The sequence below is a fragment of the Chlamydotis macqueenii genome, chromosome 2, assembly GCF_036417535.1.
Source record: "Chlamydotis macqueenii isolate bChlMac1 chromosome 2, bChlMac1.mat, whole genome shotgun sequence".
NCBI lineage: Eukaryota > Metazoa > Chordata > Aves > Otidiformes > Otididae > Chlamydotis > Chlamydotis macqueenii.
Window position 1 is genome coordinate 20,516,366 of NC_141557.1, and position 22,721 is coordinate 20,539,086.

Sequence of the window (22,721 nt, forward strand, 5' to 3'; positions counted from 1 at the left end):
GGAGAGACCGAATACAAGATGGGGTATTTGTTTCATAACAGTTGGGCAAAATAGCAGCCCCACAGGATCAATCAAGTCATTGTAATATGCAATGGATTCAGTAAAACAAGTCCTTCCCTCTAAAGGCACTGCAGCCAAAGCACGCAAAGCAGGTGAGGAGGTGCTGACAACAGGCGTCACAGTCCCCTGTTACAGACCAGGAACACAGAGCACACAAAGCAGTAACAAGCCTTCTGCAAGATCTTTTAGTGAATAAATGTTGGAGAAAGAAATCAAATCTCTTATTTCTTGAATCTCAGCAAGTATGCTAATGAAAACAAATCTCTTCCTCTAGCTATAACTGGAAGCAAGTTAAACATCAGGCATTACTGAGACAGTATTATTAGAAGTAAGAAATGTCTGAAACACAAACTACTGCATTGAAAAAGACCTGAAAACATATTCAGCGGTATTCTTCAATTCTTCACTTAAAAGAGCAGTGATATTTTAGAAAATGTTTATAACACAAAATAAAGGAAAGAAAGGAGTGGAATGGTGTCATGTATGAATGAATGTAAATTGAATGAAGAAACATCAGGTTTCTCTCTTCTGCACTATCAAAAAGCCTCATTAAATCACAAAATTGTATTTTTAAGTTCTGTAATTATAACAGGCTTTTAGTGGAAAACACTAATAAAATTATTTCAATAATTTATTATATACCTAGAATAAGTGAACAAATATTCAGATGACTGTCAGAATTCTACCATTATTTTACAACATCTTCTCACAACTTCCAGTAGCCATATCATTACGGTATAGAAAACATACATTTCAGAATCCTATGAAGTCTCTTGCAACATGATTACCTGCATGTTTATTGATGGAAGATATGGGAGTTTCTTTGGCTTGGTGCTTTTTCTTCATTTTGGTCTTCTTTAAGAACTATATCACTCTAAGTTATACATCGTTTGTTAAACAGAATAAAAAAAATATTAACCAGGCCAGTTAGTATTATTGTTGGTTAGGGCTTCTAAAAAGACAAGATTTTGTGGATTATTAAGCCAAGTGCATAGAAATGCAGTTATTAACGCTTCTTAAAAAAAAAAAAAATCCACAAATATGGAAGGTCAAATAACATTTAAGAGACCAAAGAAAATATGAGTTTGCTATATTTGTGGTGCATGTGGGTCAGAAATATCAGTGATAAAACAAAGTAGCTCAAATGTGACACAAAAAAAAAAACCACAGAAGGAAGAAATGTTTTGACAAAATAAAATGAAGATAAAAAATATGTACAGACATTCAAGGACCTAGGCATGACGGAAAGGACTGAGAATCCACTGACTGAACATAATAGTAAGGGAATATGGAGAGCTATCTCTGATTTACCTTTTGCTCGATAGAAGAAACCGTTGCACATTCCCAGAAGAACAGCAACAAAGAATATGACAAATCTTGGACACAGATGGTTACTTCAAAAGAGGCAAATAAACAAGATAAAACTGTTAAGCCTGAGCCCAAACTTATTGCATCTGTAACTTGTAGCAGGGACAAAATGTAAAGGAAAGGGTGCATCAGACCATGCGTTTAGCTTAAGCATGGATCAATACATTGAGATAAAATAACCCTGAAATCTTCAACTAAATCTCAAACCAACTATTTAACACATAGGGAAGATACAAGAATAGAGCAAGTTGGTACAGCCTGGGTTAAAAGCACTTGGTTCTTGATGCTTGAAACACTTCGATTACCTAATTCTCCCATAACCTCTTTGACTGGCACTTCCATTTCAGACATATTATCCAGAAAGAAAGACTATGGCTTAGATAACTCTGTAGTTTCTTTCTCAGTAAACACACACAAACTAATCTGCCTTCTCTTCTAGTACTTTATTTTCTGCCTTTCTTCTGTTTCTTATTTTCTTACATAATCTCTTTAACCATCCAGTAATCCTACAGACTCAGACAGGCTTTCTGCTTCTCACGTGTTTGAGGAATTTATTGGGAGTTTTTCTTAAACTTTTTTTTGTCATCCTTACTGTGTCAAATTCTTGGCTATGTCCATCAGAAAGCTCCTTCTATATAACTGAAAGGGAATGTTCTTGGTTTTTTTGAACTAAACAAAAATAAGATCTGATAGTCATTATTCAGGCCATTTTGTTATTTACCTTGCAGTTCTCCGCCACTGGAGTTCATGCAATATTTGTCATCACAGTGCATATTTTGCAAGATGGCATTTTAGTCCAGCCTATTCCTCATTTAACTTCCACAAACAGATCCTAAGGCAGTTGTCTACGCAATTCCAGTCTGAGGTCCCTTATCCAATTTACAAGATGATAATCTTTTCATTCCTTGAATTTAAGTCCATCAGCCAAAGACAGAGGATGAGGTATGAATTGCCAAAGGGGAAATAGAATACAAGGAATACATTCACGTTACCAGATTACCTTCCAATCTGATCTTATTCCCTATTCCATCACCATCACTCTTAGGTTGGAAAAGTGAGCATCTGGATTCCACCAAATGCATAGGATGTAGACCTTAGAAATTATACTGTACATTTGTACTTGGTTTGCGTGGCAAGGTTTTGGTAGCGGGGAGGCTACAGGAGTGTGGCTTCTTTAAGAAGCTGCTAGAAGAGAGAGAGAGCCATGTCCGAGAAAGCCAATACTAGCTGGCACCAAGAGGGACCCACCACTGGCCAAGGCCGAGCCCATCAATGACAGTGGTGGTGCCTCTGTGATAACCTATTTAAGAAGGGGAAAAAAAAAAACTGCTGTGCAACAACAGCAGCAGAGAAAGGAGTGAGAATATGTGAGAGAAACAACTCTGCAGACAGCAAGGTCAGTGAAAAAGGAGTGGGAGGAGGAGCTCCAGACACCGGAGCAGAGATTACCCTGCAGCCCGTGGTGCAGCCCATGGTGAAGCAGGCTGTCCCCCTGCAGCCCATAGAGGCCCACAGAGGAGCAGAGATCCACCTGCAGCCCCTGGAGGATCCCATGCCAGAGCAGGCGGATGCCTGAAGGAGGCTGTGGCCCTGTGGGAAGTCCAGGTTGGAGCAGGCTCCTTGGCATGACCTGTGGACCCACAGAGAGAGAAGCCCACACTGAAGCAGGTTTGCTGGCAGGACTTGTGACCCCACAGGGGACTCATGCTAAAGAAGTCTGTTCCTGAAGGACTGCATCCTGTGGAAGGGACCCATGCTGGAGGAGTTCATGAAGAACTGCAGAGTGTGGGAAGGACTCACATTAGAGAAGTTTGCAGAGGACTCTCTCCCATGGGAGGGACCCCTCAGTGGAGCAGGGGAAGACTGTAAGGAGTCCTCTCCCTGAGGAGGGAAAAGCAGCAGAGACAACATGCAATGAACTGATCATAACCTTCATTCCCTATTCCCCTGCACTGCTGGCAGGAAGGAGGTAGAAAAAATGGAGAGTAAAGTTAAGCACAGGAAGAAGGGAGGGGTGGGGGGAAGATGTTGTTAAGATTTGGTTTTATCTCTCAGTATTCTACTCTAGTTTGATTGTTAATAAATTGAATTAGTTTTCGCCACATCGAGTCTATTTTTCCTGTGATGGTAATTGCTGAGTGATCTCTCCCTGTCCTTATCTTGCCCCAGGAGCCTTTTGTTTTATTTTCTCTCTCCTGTCCAGCTGAGGAGGGGGAGAGACAGAGTTGCTTTGGTGGGCACTTGGCATCCAGCCAGGGTCAACCCACCAGAACATTCATCTTTCAGAGCACAAACACACAATGTGATAAATATGTTAGGTCACTGCTGTAAATCTCCAGCTTGAAAAAGGCAATCACTTTTCTCTTCTGCTTTAATGCACGGAAGTAATGTATAATAGCTTTACAGTCCTAGCAAATTATTCAGCTGTAGAAGAAAAGCTGTGAATATTCAAGAAAGATAACATTTAATAGCTTATGTTTTATACTGTGTTTTTTTTTCTCAACTCATCAGAATAAATTTGATTTTTTTTTTTCAGTCCAGGACATCTATTTTTGTAAAATGCAACTAGAAATCTGGAAAAAAAAAGAATAATCTTGTCATGCATCAGGATCAAGAACATGAATATGGTTCTGAGATCAAAGAGGATGTCAGTGGAGCAAACAAATTCACTGACAGTCCTGTGTATGAAAAGAAGTAACAAAGATCGTTTCTTGCAAAAACTGGGAACTCAGAAATCAATACTGAGATAAGAAAAATACTCAGAGAACTGGAGATCTTCAACTGAATTCTTCCAGTCCTGACAGAAAGAACAACTCTTTTGAGAGGTAACAAAAGTCAAGAGATGACTCAAGGACTGATGCTGTGAGATGAGAAAATTGCATGGAGATGGTGCTTGTTCAGTGGACTTGATGGATCCGAGCATCTAAGGAAATCTTCTTGATGGACTTTAAGATTAGAAGATTTAAATACAAGATATTTAGAAAGATATTTTAAGCCCATATAATATGCTTGCCTGTGTCTCATACCTAGAGGAAAACTTATATTAACAAGGTTAAGAAGTATACAATTACCAGCAGATGAAACATCATGAAAAAAATATTAATATTGATGAAAGGAACAAAGCAGTTGCAGGTGGTGAAGTCAACAAAACATCTGTGTTTATCCAAGCTAATAAATTAGGAAGAGTGACTGAGGAAAATGAAATGTTTGCATCCAATTTTATCAATATACGTAACAAAATGTAGAAAGTAATGGTACAAGAATGGATTTAACACCAGTTCCACCACGTTTCTGGCATGCTGTCATGACTGCAATACTATGATGGATAATAAGAAAGAAGTAAGCACAAAGATGGCGAAATACGATTTCTGGAAGAATTATAAGAGATATTCTAGTGCTGTAGACTACCAGATGTGCTGAAAGGCAAGTCAACATGCCAAAGTATTTGCAGAAACATTTGTGTACCTACATTCTGTTTCCCATCTACAAGCTGCAGCAGTAACACACTGAGCCAATCCAACAGCACAACAATGATTTATAGGTAAGCAATATATTTCTAGCAAAGATCACCATAAATATATTTTTAATGGCTCCATAGCTTAACCTTTAGCATGGTATCATTAACGTATAGTCTGGGCAAGTGAGACTTGGATATAATAAAAGTTTTGTCAGTCATATAATTAGAGAAAAAAAGAAAATGAGTTGCCATAAGGGAGTTTGTGATTAAGGATAATCTAGAACTGGTTAAACACCTAAATGGACATTTGTCCTCACTTTTAGATACAATGTTAAAATTGAAACACAGGCTGAATAGTTAAAAGGAAGGGTATTTTGAAATATAAATTAGCATATTTGAAGTGAAAACAGTAGATTTTAAAGTTGATTAAAAGTTAGCCGTTAATCACTATCCCAGAGGAGTTAAAGTGATGTTGCATTAAACTAAATCCATTTAGAATATTTTGAATTAAACTATTGATTTGGAAGTATTACTATGTGGTCAGAGAACAAAATCCCAGTACCTGAGTTTAAGGGCAATGGGAGAGCAATTCAGACTATCATAATCCAAGGATACATAGCATACCTAAGCACTTTTTGAAAAAAAAAGTACAAAAACATGAAGTAAATAAAAAAGGGGTAGTGTGTAATATGAATTTTAATATAAGTAACATGGACAGGGAGGGAGTAAAGAAGACTCTTCTCAGTGGTGCCAAGTGAAATTAGCAGAAGCAATAGACGCTGGTTGGTGGTGGTGGTGCTGTTGTACTGTAACAGTGATCAAACACTGGAAAAGGTTGCCCTGAGCAGTTGTGTAGTCTCTATTCTTTGAGATATTCAGAACTCAACTGTGTAAGGTCCTGGGCACTCTGCTCTGGTGGATGCTGTTTTAAGCAGGGGAGTTGAACTGCGTGGTCTTCAGAAGCCCATTCCAACCTCAACTGTTCTATGGTAAGAGCAGATTTTTTTTTCCCCACTGTCACTCTGGCCCACAAAAAGAAAGATATTCTGCCTATTGAACATCTAATAGTTATTTCTGGTTTTAGCTAATCAAAAAATAACCTGATTAAACAGAATGCAGTTTCCTAACACAAAGCTCTGTATGTTTTTGATACAAATCTTTATAAACAACTAAACCACCGGACATATCAGTGCTTTAGCCAAGAAAGATTGGATACTAGAACTGTAAAAATATTGCATGACTACAAAGTAGAAGGTGTAATTATTTCTTTTATCTGCTAAAATTCAAATAGATATTTATTTATCTGAGGAACACCTCTCAAATTTCTTAACAAAAACTGTAATCTATATGCATGGATTTTGGATTACATTAGGACCATGAAGAAGTTTATGCTTTGTAATGCATAACATGGCATAGTCAGAAAATACTATAATGATCTTGTCTACAGTACTTCTGTGCAGTACTTCTAGGATCCATCAGGTTTTATTTAAAAAAAAACAACCTGAATTGAACTAAATATTGCTCACATCAACTCCTTTTGAAAATGCACCACAGCTTTTACAGCATATTTGAGTTCAACACTCAAGCAAGCAACTCATTTTCAAAGATGGAAAGGAGAAGCACAATTTCTTATTCAGAACAGGTAACTGAATGAATAAAAAAGATTCCTGAAGCTACATATTAGAGGTCTCAAAACATTTCCAAGTTGTCTCCTGATTATACACTGGAGAGGGACTCCGAGACACTCCACCTCTCTTTTTTCCGCCCACATTGTTTTCCATTCAGAGAAAACCCAGACACATAGCCCGGACAGGAGTCACAGCATGTCTGAACAAAAAACGTTGACACAACCTAAACTATATCTTTACCATGTCTGCACAGATGCTTTATTTACCAGTCCAGCTGTGGTATCGTCACATCAAAATTAAGTAGAGAAAACACAAAATTTGAACACAAATCTGTGACCACTGCATTTTTAATGTTTTCTATCTCGTGTCTCAGGTCTAATTGCAGGACCACCTGCCCTTTAAGAAGAGGCATCTTACACAGTGGTGCCACAGATTTTCCAAATTTGTGCAAGTGTAACATATTTTCCTCACATTCTGTATGCGTGAAAGCATACGTGCAGAGGTTTGTGCACAAGTTCTGTTTGGTTTACTTTACAATGACTTCCTGAATCAGCTTCCAATATCTTACAGATTAAGATTTTGTTCAGTATAACACTATACCTGATATTTAGCATCTTGAGGGTTTTAAAATATTGCATTTTAAGCAATGCTTTCTACTAAATAATTGATCAAAGACTTTTTTTTCTGGTTTTAATGCTAAGAGGGAAGTAGCTTCTGCAGAAAATAAAAGGGAAAAATATCAGAATAGAATCAAAATGAAGTAACTATTTCTCAAGAGCTTTTGCTGTTAATTAAATTATGTTTATGAAGTCCTGAAAACCTGGCAAAAAGGACAAACAAACATAGCCACAGGAGCCTAACAATCTAGATTTTTAAAATTTTCACTTACGGCACTTGGCTTCATCGTGGTTATTTGAACAGTCAGATGTAAAATCACAACATCTGTCAGATGGAATACACTGCCCATCCCCACATGAAAAAAGTCCCGGTGGACAGTAAAAAGATGAAGAGTTAGCATCTGCAAATTCTGTTTCCCCTTAAAAATCAGAAAGGAAAATATAAGTAAAAACATATACATGTAATATTCTAAGAAGTGTTTTTTGTCTTCTTTGAATATAGTACACCCCAAATTTCAAAGAATTCGATAAAAAAAAAAAGCCGAGGACTACCGGTTTTTTCTTCAGTAGATTTCTGGAAAGAACGCAAGCGAGAGGAGTGATATGTAGCTTTTCTTTTATTTTTTTTTTTAACTTAGCTTGTTTAAATACTTACACTGCTATATAGACAGATCTTTTTTAAAAAAAATCTATCCTTTCTAAAAATAATATCTTCATGGCTGATGGGTAAAGAGGGGAGTTGTAGGGAAAATAATTAAAACAAATTAATGCGTCCACAAATATCTAGCTGCGGTCAATCAGACTGTATATAGGGATCAGAGAAGCCTTAAAAACAGTACACTGAAGTAGTGCCCATGTCATTTTAGAAAAGAATCTATTAATATTCCAGATGACCAGAAGCAGTAGTTTGAAAGAAGGTTGCAGTTATTTTATATTTCCATCTGTTTGCACTTCAAGATTGAAAGGTGTGGGTACGTAGACAAGTTTGCTGGGCACTTACTGTATGTTAGATATTTGACAGTAAGGATGGGAATGTCCTCTTTCCCTGAAAATAATACAGTGGAATTTTCTCTTCAGTGAGAGTGTAAGATGCTTTGCTTCTGTCTCTGCATCCAAGTGTGAATACGGGCAGGTACTACATAGTAAATGGTTTCTGGAAATTCCCACCACAGCTTACTTGGCAGAACTAGTGCAAAATACTTACAGCAGGTAGTGTGTTAACACAGGATGAGAGTCTTCATTATAGATGACGGATTACAGCAGATGGAATTTTCCTCAGATTATCCTCTACTTTCTTAAAGGTATATTCGTCAGTCAAATCACAGTTATACATAACAGACACTGGGGAAAATGTGTTGAAAACCACAGAACTTGCCTTGACTTTCTTGGCTGACACCTGGAAGTGACTTATTCACAACTCCACATTCCTCTGTTATACTGATGTCATCAACAGCAACAGTAGCATTTGTGGTAAGAACGGTAGCTCGCAAAATAATCTGTAAAGACAAAGAAATAAATTAGGTCATTAAAGGTGACATGATAAAAAGACATATATATATATTTCTTCATAATTTACTACAGCTGTTCAGGAAGTAAATATCACCTCCAACCAACTCTGAACACCAGCCAGCAAAAACTACAATTGAGATTTGATCAGTCAGAAATTTACTCCTCAACTGTCAAAGCCATAACTACCTTTACTTACAGAAAGTTACACAACCCAGATGACCTTGCTTCAATCTAAACTGGTAAAGGCCATCAGTACTTGAATGAACTGTCTTTCTGCTAGAACCATTAAAAGTTATGCACCTTTTAAAATGAGCTATTCAGGGTTACCAAAAATGACGGTTTACAATTCCATTTAATGGTGTTCATCTATACTATGCCTGCTCAAGCCAATAACGTGGTACAGCAAATGTAGAGATTGTAAGGATGCATTTGTAAATACAAGGAAATTTTCAGGAGATCATAAAAGGAAGTAAAGTTCAGTTATAACTTCAAAAATGAGAACTGAGTGCCCTTTCTTTTAGATCATTTTGTAGATGAGACAAAAAAGGAAGAGATCAGAACTGGAATTTTGATTTGCTGAACACTTTTACTGGAGTTGCTAGTTCCACTAACAGTTCCTTTCCAAGTTTTAGTAAAGTTTAGCAGACCTAAATTATGTAAATATAAAACTGAACTCGAAAATTGCTAATTGTTTCTGTGATCAATGCTGCAAATTCAAGTATCTGCACTTCTCCTTACTTTAGACAAGTATCTGAAATAATGGTGATGTTCTTTAACAGCTACATGTGTTGAAAGAGCTGAATGGAATCCTTTTTTATACAAGCATTAAAGAATAGAACATCTCTTTCTGTATTTCATTGTGAAAGTAAATTAATTCTAAAAGCCAAGTTAGAGTAACTTTTTGAAAGCAATGTAAATGTAATTTCTAATTACCTGAAAATGTAAGTCCTCAGCTGCACTTTCTACAGGTATATTCACTTTTGCCCACTGCATCTCAGGCAGTCCTGGAATGTCATGCAGTTTTTCCAAACCTCCATCCAATGCAGTTCTCTTAAAGACAGAAAGCTGGGAATCTTGAGATAACCAGTACCAAAATCTTACCTGTTGAAACAGTTTCTAATGAAATATTTAAAAAAACTGTACAATCAATTTGCAATAAATTCAAGACCAAGTCATATATGTACATTATAACACAGAATGACATGACAGGTTTAAACACAGCCTTGGCATAAAAGAAAGAGATGTATGGGAGCAAAATTATGACCAAAGATAAAACAAAATTAAAAGTAAAACTTATTTTTAAAAATTGCTTTTAACTTGTCTCTATCAGCTGATGCAAATCAACTGATATGACCTCCTTTAGCTCTTTTTAGCTTAGTAAGGATTTAGAAACTTCTGAAAGATTATTTTTCTTAAAAAATGCTGAATATATAAGTATGTTAATCCCAGATGTGCAACAGTTGAGGTGCTTATATGAAAGAAACCTTAAGGTCTTCTATTTCCACAAGCAACAGAAATCAAATTTATCTGAAGATTGATGTTTAAAATAATCTATTGCTCTCCTGAAACAAGTGGATTGACCAATATATGGGAAGAAAAAACAACAACCATAAGTGGATAAGGCTACAAAAAACTGCTTCCCAAGCAGAAAATATCAGAAAAAAATAAGAACAGCAGTTCACTACGCCTCCCCTGCAATAGAGTAAACCTGATGCTTTCAATTATTATTATTTTTTTTAATATTACCCAGGCAAAAATTCAGCTGGAAACTGCAGGGAAGAAATAAGATTTTCAAAGACTGATTTTTCTTTTTGTTTCCCCCGAGTCCTTCTTGCTTCTTCACTTAGTCAAAGACTAAAATGTCTTCAACTGTAAGCTCTTTACCTCCCTGCAAAAGCCTTGAATAATACTTGAATCTTCGTGAAGGTAAAAGAAGAGCTGTAAAAATTTTTCACCCAGTCTTCTGCCCATCTTCATATGATGTTACACTGTGAATCTTGAATCATCACACTACAGAGAGAAAGTTTCCTTTCATTTTTCAGTGTTATATCAACTTTTAAACAGAGTTAAAGAATACAGAACATTTTAGGCTAACAGGCAAATTAAACCCATTTTTTTTTTTTGGAAGACAATAACAAAAACAGGAAAATCCATCTTTAGCCTCAGGACAAACACAGATGCATATGTTGGCTTTCAGATAGACATGAAACAATTGAAGTCTTTTATTGGAGCAACATAGCTGACACAATAGGCTGTACAGGTAGTGGAAAAGCATTATAAGAGGAGCTGTAACAGGCAAAATAGCCTTAGGGTGACAGTGTTATTGTTACATAATATAATTTATTGTGAATTAACAGAAACTACTGAGCACTGGTTCGGCTGCTGAGAAAAAAGAAAACAAACACTTAAACACACACTTAAGCAAACACTTTTCCCCTCCCTTCCTCAGGTTAGTTTAGCTTGTCCCTTTCCTAGTCTTAATTTCCCTGATTTTTTCCTACAGGTTACACTCAGTCTGGCCCAATTCCTTTGGTGAGGCAGCAGCTGGAGCAGGAGCTTGGGCATGTGAGCAATGGGCTCTTTCTAGCACTCCCTAAAAGTTTTCCTCTACTCACTGCTTCTTAACCTTCTTTCTCTGCTACAGCTTAGGGCTGAAGGCAGATAGACCACAGTCCTTCTGGGGTGTACCTACCCCAGCATGTGTCACCCACAGCTACAGTCCCTTGGGAGTGTCCCTGTCTCAGCACAGGTCAGCCACAGCTGCCGTCCTCTCAGAGCTGTACCTCCTCCAGCATGGACCACCTCCTCCTGTGAGTGTGTCTCCAGCTGTGCCCCTAATAATGTCCCCTTCCACATTTCTCCTCTTTGTTTGTCCCCAAGACATATTTTTAAATAAAATTTAGTTGTTTATTTATTTTTTTTTTACATTCAAGGGAAATGGTAGTTTAAGAGTAACAAGTCTCTGAGAGGAGTCTTTTCTTCAATAAATTATCATATTGGTGTCTGTGTTAAAGCTGTAGACTGTTAGTGAGCCAAGGAAGTTGAACAACAGGATTAATGAATTTGAGAAGTCCTTACATTCAAATCATTGACTAATAATCTGAAAATCTTCATGCATATGGATTCACTACCTTTCACCTCTGGCCTTGAATTTAATCCATAAAATTGGCAAATGAACCAAAGAGTCAACATCTGCTATGTACGAAGTGAGAGCTTCTTATTGTTTGTGTTACATAGTACAAGGTAGATCAGTGGTTACTGGTGGAAATACTGTTATAACACACTGGTATTTTTTCATATCTTCTGCCTTCATGGCTGGTGGACTTGGTCTCTCAGTTTCCCATAGTGTTTCTTCTTCCGCCACTCATGAAAATAACTTATTATATAAAATAATATCAAGATTTTTTACCAAATTGAAATACTTCCATTTAACATTTTTTTTCCCACCAGGAAGCTTAAGGAATCCAAAGTAACAGGTATACAAACACTTCACAAAATGAGCTGTTTGAAGAACTACAGCCTAAACAATCCCTTGTAAGGTTTATGTTTATAAAACAGCATTTCAAACAAATTTCCATTTTCATTACATAAGAAATAAAATTACCCTTCCTCTCTGTGGCTACATGTTCTACTCTACAATGAATACGCTGTCTATTAAAGAGTCATAAACAGAGAGCCAGGACTAGAAATTTGCTTCTAAAACTCCAAAAACTTGAGCTAAATAAAGATGTTTCTCAGCTACAAAAAGCCACAGAAAGAAGTTGCTTCTAAGCTTCAATTAGCTAGTAAGACACAATATAAAACTGCTATCTCTCAACTCCAATTTTCTTTCTTCCTTTTTTTTTTTTTTTAAATAACTGGAGCCAAAGAGCTTGTAAAGCTATTAATAAACACAGATCTCTTTATGTAGATCCTTTTATCCTCTCAGTGGGACATCCAACAGAGGGCAACATCTCACATTTATACGCAGAGAGCATAACACACCAATAGACATCCTAATGAGCAACCCCTACTCCTTGCTCTTTCCCAGAAATAAAAGTTTTCAGGGAAAATGTGGCAGAAAGCCAGGCTCCCAGTCTTCAAAACCACTCTCTTTTCAGACATGTATAGCTGGATAGGAAGTTGCCCTAGTTTTTGTTGAATCTGGGAACTGCAAATACATTCAATACGTGCAAACTCAAAATTAAAAATAGTTTATTTTCTGACTTTGAACTAGAGAAATGTATGTGCATCCCTGCTGCATTTGTATTTATTTTGAATGCAGACCAAATTCTGCAATAGATCTAACCAGAATGATTCATTGGTTCACATACTGACTGTGCCCAGTTCACCTTAAGGGACTCTAAGATAAATTAATCTGAACTTGAAAGGTGCTTATCTACTCAATATCAAAGTCTACAAAAGAAATATGGAACTCTGTGAACAAATGTACTGTGTGTACAAAGGCTGTTAGTATCCAAGGAGTAACATGACACACAGGGCTCTGAAGGGATGCTGAGGCCTTCGGTGTTCCCTGCAGCAGCATTTTGCTTGATTTCATTCTGCATCTATTTTATATCTGATTCCTTACAACACTAAGAAGCCGTATGAAGATTAAGGACTGAGAGAGTGCATTAAAAGACGGCAAGGTGATATTCTTAAATGGTTTAAGAGGCTTCTACTCCTCAGTTGCAAGTTGTAACTATTCAGCTGAGATCAGGTAACTCACTAATTTGTACAGTCCAAGTCAACTACAGTTTCAAGCAAAACACATTTATATAAGCCAACACTTGTTTCAGATCCCTTACGCTAGAAAAAACCTAAGCAGCGTAGGTCCTGCTGAAATAAAATTCTGCTATTTGCTTGGCCTTCTAAGTACAGTTCCTCTACACACTATTTTCTGATATTTTTTATTTTTGAAAAAAAATTTCCTAAGTGAAATTACAGTTTCTAATCTACATTGAGTCTGAAAAATTAAGCAACCAGTCTAAATTTTATTTTGTTTCTGTAAAGCCTCTTTTTGCCACTGCACACAATAAAATTATTTTGACAAGTTCTCCCTATCTTTTCCTTTTCTTCTCTGTGACTTCTTAAAACAGGATGGATTATGCAGTAGTAGAAAAAACATAACACTATAACTACACAACTTATCTTCACCCCAATATGGCATAAGCTTTGAAAAGTTTCTGAATAGAAAACAAAAAAAAGCCTCAGAAAAAAAAATTTAAAAATTTACAAAATTGTACAGCATATATTCACTTTATTCAGTGGACAAAAGGATAAGCAAAAATACAGTTAGGAGTGTTTTCTTGAATTATATTATTTAATAATATAGTTATATATATTTAATATATTCCTTCAAGTTCTGTTTCAAAAAAAAATCCAAAATTCTAGTTATAAACCTGTATTGTCATTTTTCATCCAAGACTTTTCTATTTTGTAACCCTCCTGACTCATTTTTTCCAAGTAGCTTTCTAGTTTCTCAGATCAACCACCATTCTGGGTGGTTGCTTTTGCATTCCTCTACAGAGCCACAAGACATTTGACAAAACAAGAATTTCGTGGTAAACTCCTAAGTACTGTGTTGATTAGCTTAAAAAGCATCCTCCTCAAACCATCAGTTAAAATTTACTACATATCTGGAGCACAGTAGCTAATTCTCTCCAGCCAAAACAACATAGTTAATCTATATAACAACTTCCCACTACAGGTCTCCTGTTCTGGGATGTTGGATGCATGAGCATTCCCTGCCTACAGATGACAGCATGACTCTTTGCCAGCTTTTGCTCGAAAGGTAGGCTGCTTTGACTGTGAGTTGATACTGCCCTGACATGTTTGTCACAGCATACAAAAACCTGAAGCAGAGCCTTAAATCTGAGTCACCTGGTGGATGCTTTAGAAAGAATAATGGTCAAATATAAAAATTTGGCAGTGAACCTGCTGCATCTCCCTCCTCCCAAAGAGCAGGCTGTAATTCCTTCCACTGGTATTGAAATGGAGACAGGTTTTTTCTGCAGCAACACTTACAGCATGAAGAAAACCATACCTGCACATCCAGTGAGTGATGGCTTACAAAGGTGGGGACAGTCAATATCAAACTATTACCTGACAGCAGGAAGGCCCAGAGGACAGCTTGACAAGAAAAGGGCTCCCCAGATGAGACATGGACATCTTTGTGTTCATCTGATGTGATCCACTGAAGTAAAGGAATGCTCCTGTAAACAAAAATCAAAGAAACGTAAGAAATATGGCATGGTCCAACAGCAAATAGCTACCTTGGAGAGCTAACTGTGTGCTCCGTGAGGCACATAGAACTCATTCACAACCATATATAAACAAAACAGGTTTGCTGTCAGTTCAGTCTCTGTGGTTAATGAGGAGGGTGTTGTAACAGGCTGCAATAACCACTATCTATGTAGGCAAAGACAAAATAGAATTGCTAAACGCTCCTCCCTCTTTCCTTAACATGACTCTGTCTAAAGATGAGGAAAAAGGGGGAAGGGTAAAAAAGGCGTTTGAGCAGCCATTTCTAAGCTCATCCTGTCATGGTGCCTGCAAGGACTTAAACTTGAGGAGGTAAATACAGAGCACTGCAGAGGGCATTCAGATGCTGCTCCTATGAGGGCTTTACTGTGCAGATCCACTAGATGTATTTATTTATCTGCCCTCTTTAGGCAAGAACCTTGAGACTTCCGTCCTCCAAACACTACAACTACTTCCCATCACCTCTGCATGATGACCTTCTGCTCTCCACACAGGCTGGGGAGTGCTGCAACACAGAGCACCTTGGAGATCAAACAGCACAGACCTCAGCTGGGATCCCTGAAGGGTACATTTTAATTGGCTGAAATAATGTTTCAAACAGAATTTAGAACAAAAAATAATTTCCTTTAGGGTACAGTATTCACTGTCAACACAGCCCAGCCAGATTTAAGCATGCTAACAATGTTGCAGACCATGGGAGCCAATGGAATAAGCTATATTTTCTCATGGGGTCCACAGACTTGACATTGTTGTCTGTGCTAGTGGGGATGAAAGCTTAATTAAAGATTTAATCTGAACTCTGGCAAATGAAGTGCCTTTGGATTTGAACTACAGCAGATGTGCCTCAGACAAAGGTAGGGAAGGATAAATATCTTCAAGGGGCCCTAAAGCAGCATATTTTGCATGCCGTCAGTGCTGCCTTTGCTGAATACTGAGACTTTTTCATGAAAGTGTGTGCAAAACAACACTAAAGGCTCAGTCTTGTTTGCGCATTGATATTATACATATTGCCTTGCATCTTGGAAAATCAACTATTGTGCTGCCACAGTCATAGTCCTTAGCCATTTCTTTCCCATGGATGCACAATGAAGCAGAGGGTTAAGTCCAGCCCTATATGAATAATCACATCACTTTAGCAAGGCTGGCACAAAGAGGTGACCGTTACAGCTCCTTGTACAAACAGGCACGCTGCACTCTGCAGCATGAGGGAAGCTCCCCTCCTTGGAATGTAAGTGTACTTCAAAGGATTCTCTTTTAATTTGCAGCTGAGTCTCTACAGTAGCCTTGTAAAGATCTTCATTAATCAAAATTTGCTGCTGCCCTCCCCAGGAGAGAAGAGAGATGAACACTCTGCGGTATCACAAGCAACTGTTGCAACCTGTAGGACCTTGATTTAATGTTGGCAAAAACTTGCTCAAGTTCTGAAAGCCTAATTCTAAAGCTGTGATGTGGCTCTAGCAGGCATAGAGATAGATGAGTACAAAACCACCTCAGAAAGACTTTTGCACAAACTTACACGGGGAACACATCATTACTGAGCTTGAAAGGTGCTGCATGGTAACCTCAAGATCTGCTTGAACCTTCAACCTGCAGCAACATGTAAAGATGTGAACCTAACTTGTAATGATTCAGGTATTGAAGCAGCTTAAGTGCAGCAGTACACAGCTCCATATGGGCTAATTTTACATGCTGCTTAGGCTGCAGAGCAGATGTTTCCTCCAACAGCCTTCATTATGACCACATTACACCTCAGATCTCACCAGCACCTAGAATAACCCACATGGGAAAGATATAGGCATCTCAGTGCCCTTCTCAAGCTGTAACACAGTAATGTTTGCAGACAATGTAGTAATGCAGATTCAGTGCCTCTCTAGAGAGACAATAAAATAAAATATCAAATAGCTGCTGAGAAAGTGAATAGCAACTTCGGTGCACTTCATCACTTGGGGATCAGTGGAAAAAAAGTTTATGATTGTGCGTTGTTACGTTGCATGCACACACATACTTGCATGGCACTAAGGTTTGCTCAGAAAATTTTAATCCTGGAATTCCTCTGCCTTTGAATGCTCGAGGTGGAATACACACACATTCCTTTAATAAGAACATGGGAGAGAAGTGTGGAGGTCTGTCTGTAAGATAATATACATAACTGAAAAAAAAATTAACTTAAAGGGGTACTGGGCTGTAACCCAGATTTTAAAGTAATCTAAACTCCACTGGAAGCAGTGTAGTAGATGTATTTGAATAAAATGAAGTCACAGAATATTTACCAATATTATTTGACCATGACAAACATGTTAGACATTTTTAGTTTTACACAATATGCTGTAATAACATTTTCATTTCAGAAAAATACTTTAAAACAGCTTTCTAGAATAAACTTTTTCCAGCTGAGTGCATTGTGGAGCAACTATGGGCTGAAGGAAGAATAACTGTTCAAAGGATATTATATTAACTCTATTTTTTCCCAGACAAAACTGATTAATTTGCCTGCATTCCACAAAAAGCTGCAGTGATATTTTGTCCAAATAGTACTTTCAAGAACGGCCCCTGTGTGAATATTTGGTACAAAGATGCTTATGATACAGGTGAACAAAGTTAGCTATGTCAGTTCAAAGGTCATTATCTGAAAAACCTCAAGGCTGCATCAAGTCTCATACCTCATTGGTTGTCCTGGCAGAAAATGAAGGTTACAAAGGCGTAGTAACTAAATCACATCTAAGAAAGAGCATCCCTGAAAGACTAGCTTTCTGTAACATGTTATTTATTTATAGACATACTATGTAGCATCCGTTTCAAATCAGTTTTTGTTATCAGTCTATCACCATTTATAAGTACAAACACTCATCACAGACGGAGAAAAATAATATAATAAAAGAAATCTCACCATGTCCAGAACTAGCTGTATGAGCTCTGTCAGGGAGTTTCATGTCAAGGGGAGCCTGTTCTTTCATTGTGTTCCAGTCAGCATCACCTGGGCTTAGTGGCTTCCATCCGCAGAGGTCAGTCTCAAAATCACATATAGTGTAATTAGCTGTTTTAAAAACAGCAACAATAACAGATCATTAAGCTGAATTTAATGCAACAGTTTAATGCCAGAACTATGACTATTTTGTATTTGGATGGACAAGGAGTCTTAAAGAATTGCTGGTATGTTTCACTGAAATCCAGATTTTTCAGATGGACAAAAAGTTCTAGAATACAGGTAACAGGTCAGACAGGCCCTTCTCTTCTTAATCAAACTCAGAACCATGAAGAAAACCACCTATAATAGAAAAACTTGTGTCATATTAAACATAAGGCCTGTACTTAGGCTGCTGATAGATTACAAGAGTAATATTATGTAATTTTAAATATAATTTTTACTGGAAACTTAATTATGAATGTGTGGAGAAAAATGTGCTTTAGATAGACTGAAAGTAAAAATGAATTAAGTTCCCACTTAATTTATTTTTGAAAATGAGATTTAAATTTATGAATTATTTAGGACTCCTTGAAATTTTTATTGCAAATTAAAAGACCATTTTCTCAGCTAGTACAGACTAGACCAACCTAAACTGTATAAAAATTTCACACACTCTTTCATTTCTTGAGTAAAATTAATTATTTTGATAAGAAAGTAATACAATCTAAGAGTTTTCTTTCCTAGTCCAGAACAGCTCCACAAAGTGCTACACTTAACTCTTTGGGTCACCTATTGCAATTGTAAAAATTGCTTTTGACCTGTACGTGGTGCTTTCCAGACTTCATGGCCCATTTATCATATCAGCCTCAGACGTGATTCTACACATTACTCCAATTTTCAGATTATACAAAAACAAAATTAAATGCATCTTTGTTGAAGCATTATGGTAGTAAAGCTCCATAGTAAAGGTCTTTCTGGTATAAAGAAGTTATTTAAGCAGTTAAATTCTAAGGTACAAAATAAATCACTAATATTAACATCTCTTACCTGGATTCACTATATACATTGAAATTCAATGGCGCATGCTTTTCTGTTTAGTGTGATATATTAGTTAAACATGAAACTTGTTTAACTTATTTAATTACAGAATTCTCATGCTTTTGACAAGGTACCTTGTTAATTAGAATTCAGTTCCTAATACATTAAGGTAGAATATGCAAATTGATACCCAAGACTAAGCTGTTTTGCTGTACGGTAATTAATACCATGTCTAGGCATTGTGCTCTCCTTAGCTAAGCAGTCTTGAGAGAACCAATGTGACACAATAAAGCAGACATTCTTTGCTTAAACATCTCCTTCCTTGGGCCTCCCTAAAGCCTGCAAAACTTCTTCTGCATGGCAAGCTGACTGCAGTGGCTGCATAGTAATATCCAAAAAGACATCAATAAATGACTCCATAGACACAAACAACTGACTCTGTTGTATACTAAGCAACAAAATATTTTTTCTGGAACGAAAATGTCAGTCCAAAGTTAAAGCAATGGTTTAAATATGAAACAGAAACCAATATGGTTCTAATTATTATTATTTTACAGCTCAATAAGGTATTTATAATGGGAAATTAAGAAAAAAATTATTATTTTTTTTTAACTAAAGGTACTCAGGACCATGAGAAGAGTCGCTACTGCAAGATGAATAACAACCACTTTCATGTGCTGATGACACCAGATCTGTTGTCATTTAATGCGGCTCAATACCAGGCTCAGGGTTTTTCCCTGGTTCATAGTGAAAAGCTGACTGTTGAATCTACATTTGGAAATCGTATACTAAAGGAATTGGCAAAGCAGCAAGGCTGTGATCAGATGGAGCCCATCACTGCCCTTGATAGTCAACAGGAAAGAGAGAAGTCTGGTAAAGTCATCATTTCTTACATTGGTAACCGCTAGTACAATTTCTTCTGACACTATGAATTTAGAAAGAAATCTATAAACATCATCTTTTGGGTTGAATATACAAGCAGTGGGGAAAAAAAAAAAAAGATATGCACACACAAAAAGACACAATTCCAAATGAAATTGTTTTGCCTAGTCATTTTTTTCAAACTTTATTCAAATCTGAATGCAGTTATAAAAGTAGGAAGAACATTCATAGTGGTGTGCTTTTGGGTTGGTTTTTTTGGGGGGGCAGGGGGATTAAAAAATGTGCCTCTATTTGCTAAGTGCAAACAGACCACACATTTTATATGCTACTAATTTTTTTTTTTTTCATTGCACCTGTGTTTTTAAAATGACAAGCTCTATACAAACCTGCAATTGTGCAGAGACACTGGGCCAGAGTCACTTACCAAGCCTGAATGTTCCACCATAAGCAGTTTCTGGAAGTGATGCTTCCTTTTTAAAAGCATAAATACATTAGGGAACAGCTAGGCTACAAATGTGAGGGAAACCCATTAGATTGAGTTAATAGTTTGACTTAAATTTTATCTCTGCTTAATTCTAGAAACTTAAGGAGGGCTTACGTCCTTTTCTACTATACCTTGTACCATCACAGCTTACAGTTCTGTTTCACTGAGAAGATTTCACTGCATTCAAACTGCAGAAAGATTTTACACATTCTAAAAGCAAAACAAGATAATTCTAATTTTTGGACATTCATCTATTTGTTCTTCAGCAAAACAGAAAGGAAATTAGAAAGGAAACAACAACCTACGTTCATTTTAGTAACAAGACAAATTTAAAAAATAATCTGTCTTTTTTTTTTTTTTTTTTCATGTGGGTATAGCAGTAGAGCTCAACTAGGCAATGAGTAAATTATTACACCAGGTCTGCAAAAGCAATGACTCTGGGATGTAACCAAGAGAAAAAAATGTTCCCCAAACACACCTCCTTGAATTTAAAAAAATAAGTAGGCCTTACTAAAGCCATAAAATACATTGAAAAGAGTTTTCAGTTAATATGAATCATTTTTCCAAATGTTTTTTTTTTTTTTAAGAAAGAAACAGGAAACAAAGTACATGTTCCAAGAGCACTGGCAGGTTAAATAGAAATGTTTTTTTTTTTTTTGATTGGCTTACTCTACTTATCCCAGGTCCTCTTGATCATCCTGGGCAAGGCTGAGTTAACAGCCAATTAACATTGCTTCAACTTTTCTAGCCTGCAACTGGGTAAAGCTTTTTGATCCTACTCTGGCAGCTCAGTCAAATGAACAAAACTGGGAACACACAGCTTGTCTCTCCATCAGGTTGGTGTTTCCTTGAGTAATAGTATTGAAAGAGGAGGGCTGCTAACCTTGGTCAGTGTGGCAGCACCTAGCTCCTATGAAACTTGAGGTATAAACTGTCCAGATGATCAGTGACAAAGCACCTCTGTGTGATTACTTTGTCATTAATATTTTGCCATTTCTGACTAACATTTAATGTCATTTTGGGAAAGGGAAGGATTATGCACATACCTTCTTACAAACTACCCTTGCACATTCCCTACCAGTTTGTGATTATTTTTTTTTCATCTAGAATTTGTTACAGGATTAATGGATAAAGATCACAGATGGCCATAGGTCATCTAGCCTGAATTAACGCTCTTGTCCCTTAGGTAAGATGGCCTCAGCTCCTTCTGGAACTACTCAGTTACCTTGCTTAGGGTTAAGACACTGGTAGTGGTGTTAAGAGAATCTCATGTCAACCTCACATCTGCAGGTTCTATGATTCTACTTTGAGTAAACTTTTCTGGTGAAACACAAAGGCAATACTCCACAGTGTTCATAAGCAATAAATCTGTGAAAAGCATGTGAGTGTAGCTTCTTTTTCTCGACACGTACATACAAAATTGATGGACAGATACTGACAATTCCAGACAATTAATGTGTCACAGAAAGCACATAACTGTGTAGTAAAACAAATGTTTCAGACTAAAAAATGTTCTTTTGACTTTGAAGTTGAATGGTAACAAAAGGATTTGCATATGTGTTCATCTGCTGTAGAAGGTTTCAAGGATTTGCAACGGTAAATTGCTGTACTGTAAATGAAATGCAGTAAAAAGTACATGGCTTTAAAATTATACAAGTTTCCTTCATTTGATGTATTTTGTATTCATGAATTATACAAATCCTATGAAAGGCTGAAAATATTTAAACTAATACTAGAGATGAAAATTAAAACCAGAAGAGTTAAAGACAGGTGTTTGAAAGAAGCTTCTAATTAGGTTAAACGGAAAATGATCTTTCAGAAACAGGTGTAGGATGTCCCACTCCACAATAATTTTGAATCTCCATGAATGCTGATGAGTAGGCAATTTCCAGAAACACCAGTGTATCCAGGTGTGATATCACTTGAAAATAGCAAGGGCTTCCTAGACTTCTTGCCTACTTGCTAGGATGGTTAGCTACTAATTCATTTGTGATGGTTTTATATGTATTGTGTATTTTACATATAAATAATGTATTATAAGTATAGTGCTTGAAATATTTGGGTTTTTTGCCATGGCATTTAGTGCAAAATTTCCTTTATATTAGGTAGGTAATAAAGAAAAGGCATCAGCATGAAAGGGGTCTTTTTAATCCTTCAAGTGCTCTAAGTACTGTATCTCACTTTCTCTGTTTCAAATACATTAACTAGGTTTTGGTAATTTATTATCAGTCATTGTGAAATAGGAAATTTAGAAGTTATCTCAAATAAGCGGTGTCAAATAAGACATCATGACAATGTATAATTTAATACTAGAAACATTAATTTCATTATTTGTCACTTCATTAGATTAATTGATTTCAACAAAACTACTCAAATAAAGGTGGTTACTCATGCACATAATTGTTTTCTAGAAAAATTCCTAATTTTTCAAGACTTTTAAGTCTCATATACTTAAATACATATTTATATAAATGGCCAGAGATTAAACTGAAAGTTTAAGAAGAATTGTGAAATATATTTGTTCTTGTAA

General features: G+C 36.7%; 1 protein-coding gene across 1 annotated transcript in view; it reads right to left on the reverse strand.

Moving 5' to 3' along the window:
* The window catches only part of MALRD1 (MAM and LDL receptor class A domain containing 1), a 243,807-nt gene that overhangs the window by 194,802 nt on the left and 26,284 nt on the right, over nucleotides 1-22,721 (reverse strand). Inside the window, exons 7-11 of the mRNA XM_086740250.1 lie at nucleotides 17,770-17,916; nucleotides 14,724-14,833; nucleotides 9,573-9,740; nucleotides 8,506-8,626; nucleotides 7,403-7,549 (exon numbers count right to left, since the gene is read on the reverse strand). Of these exons, the coding sequence (XP_086596376.1) occupies nucleotides 7,403-7,549; nucleotides 8,506-8,626; nucleotides 9,573-9,740; nucleotides 14,724-14,833; nucleotides 17,770-17,916 (693 nt within the window). The remainder of the gene's footprint in view (nucleotides 1-7,402; nucleotides 7,550-8,505; nucleotides 8,627-9,572; nucleotides 9,741-14,723; nucleotides 14,834-17,769; nucleotides 17,917-22,721) is intronic.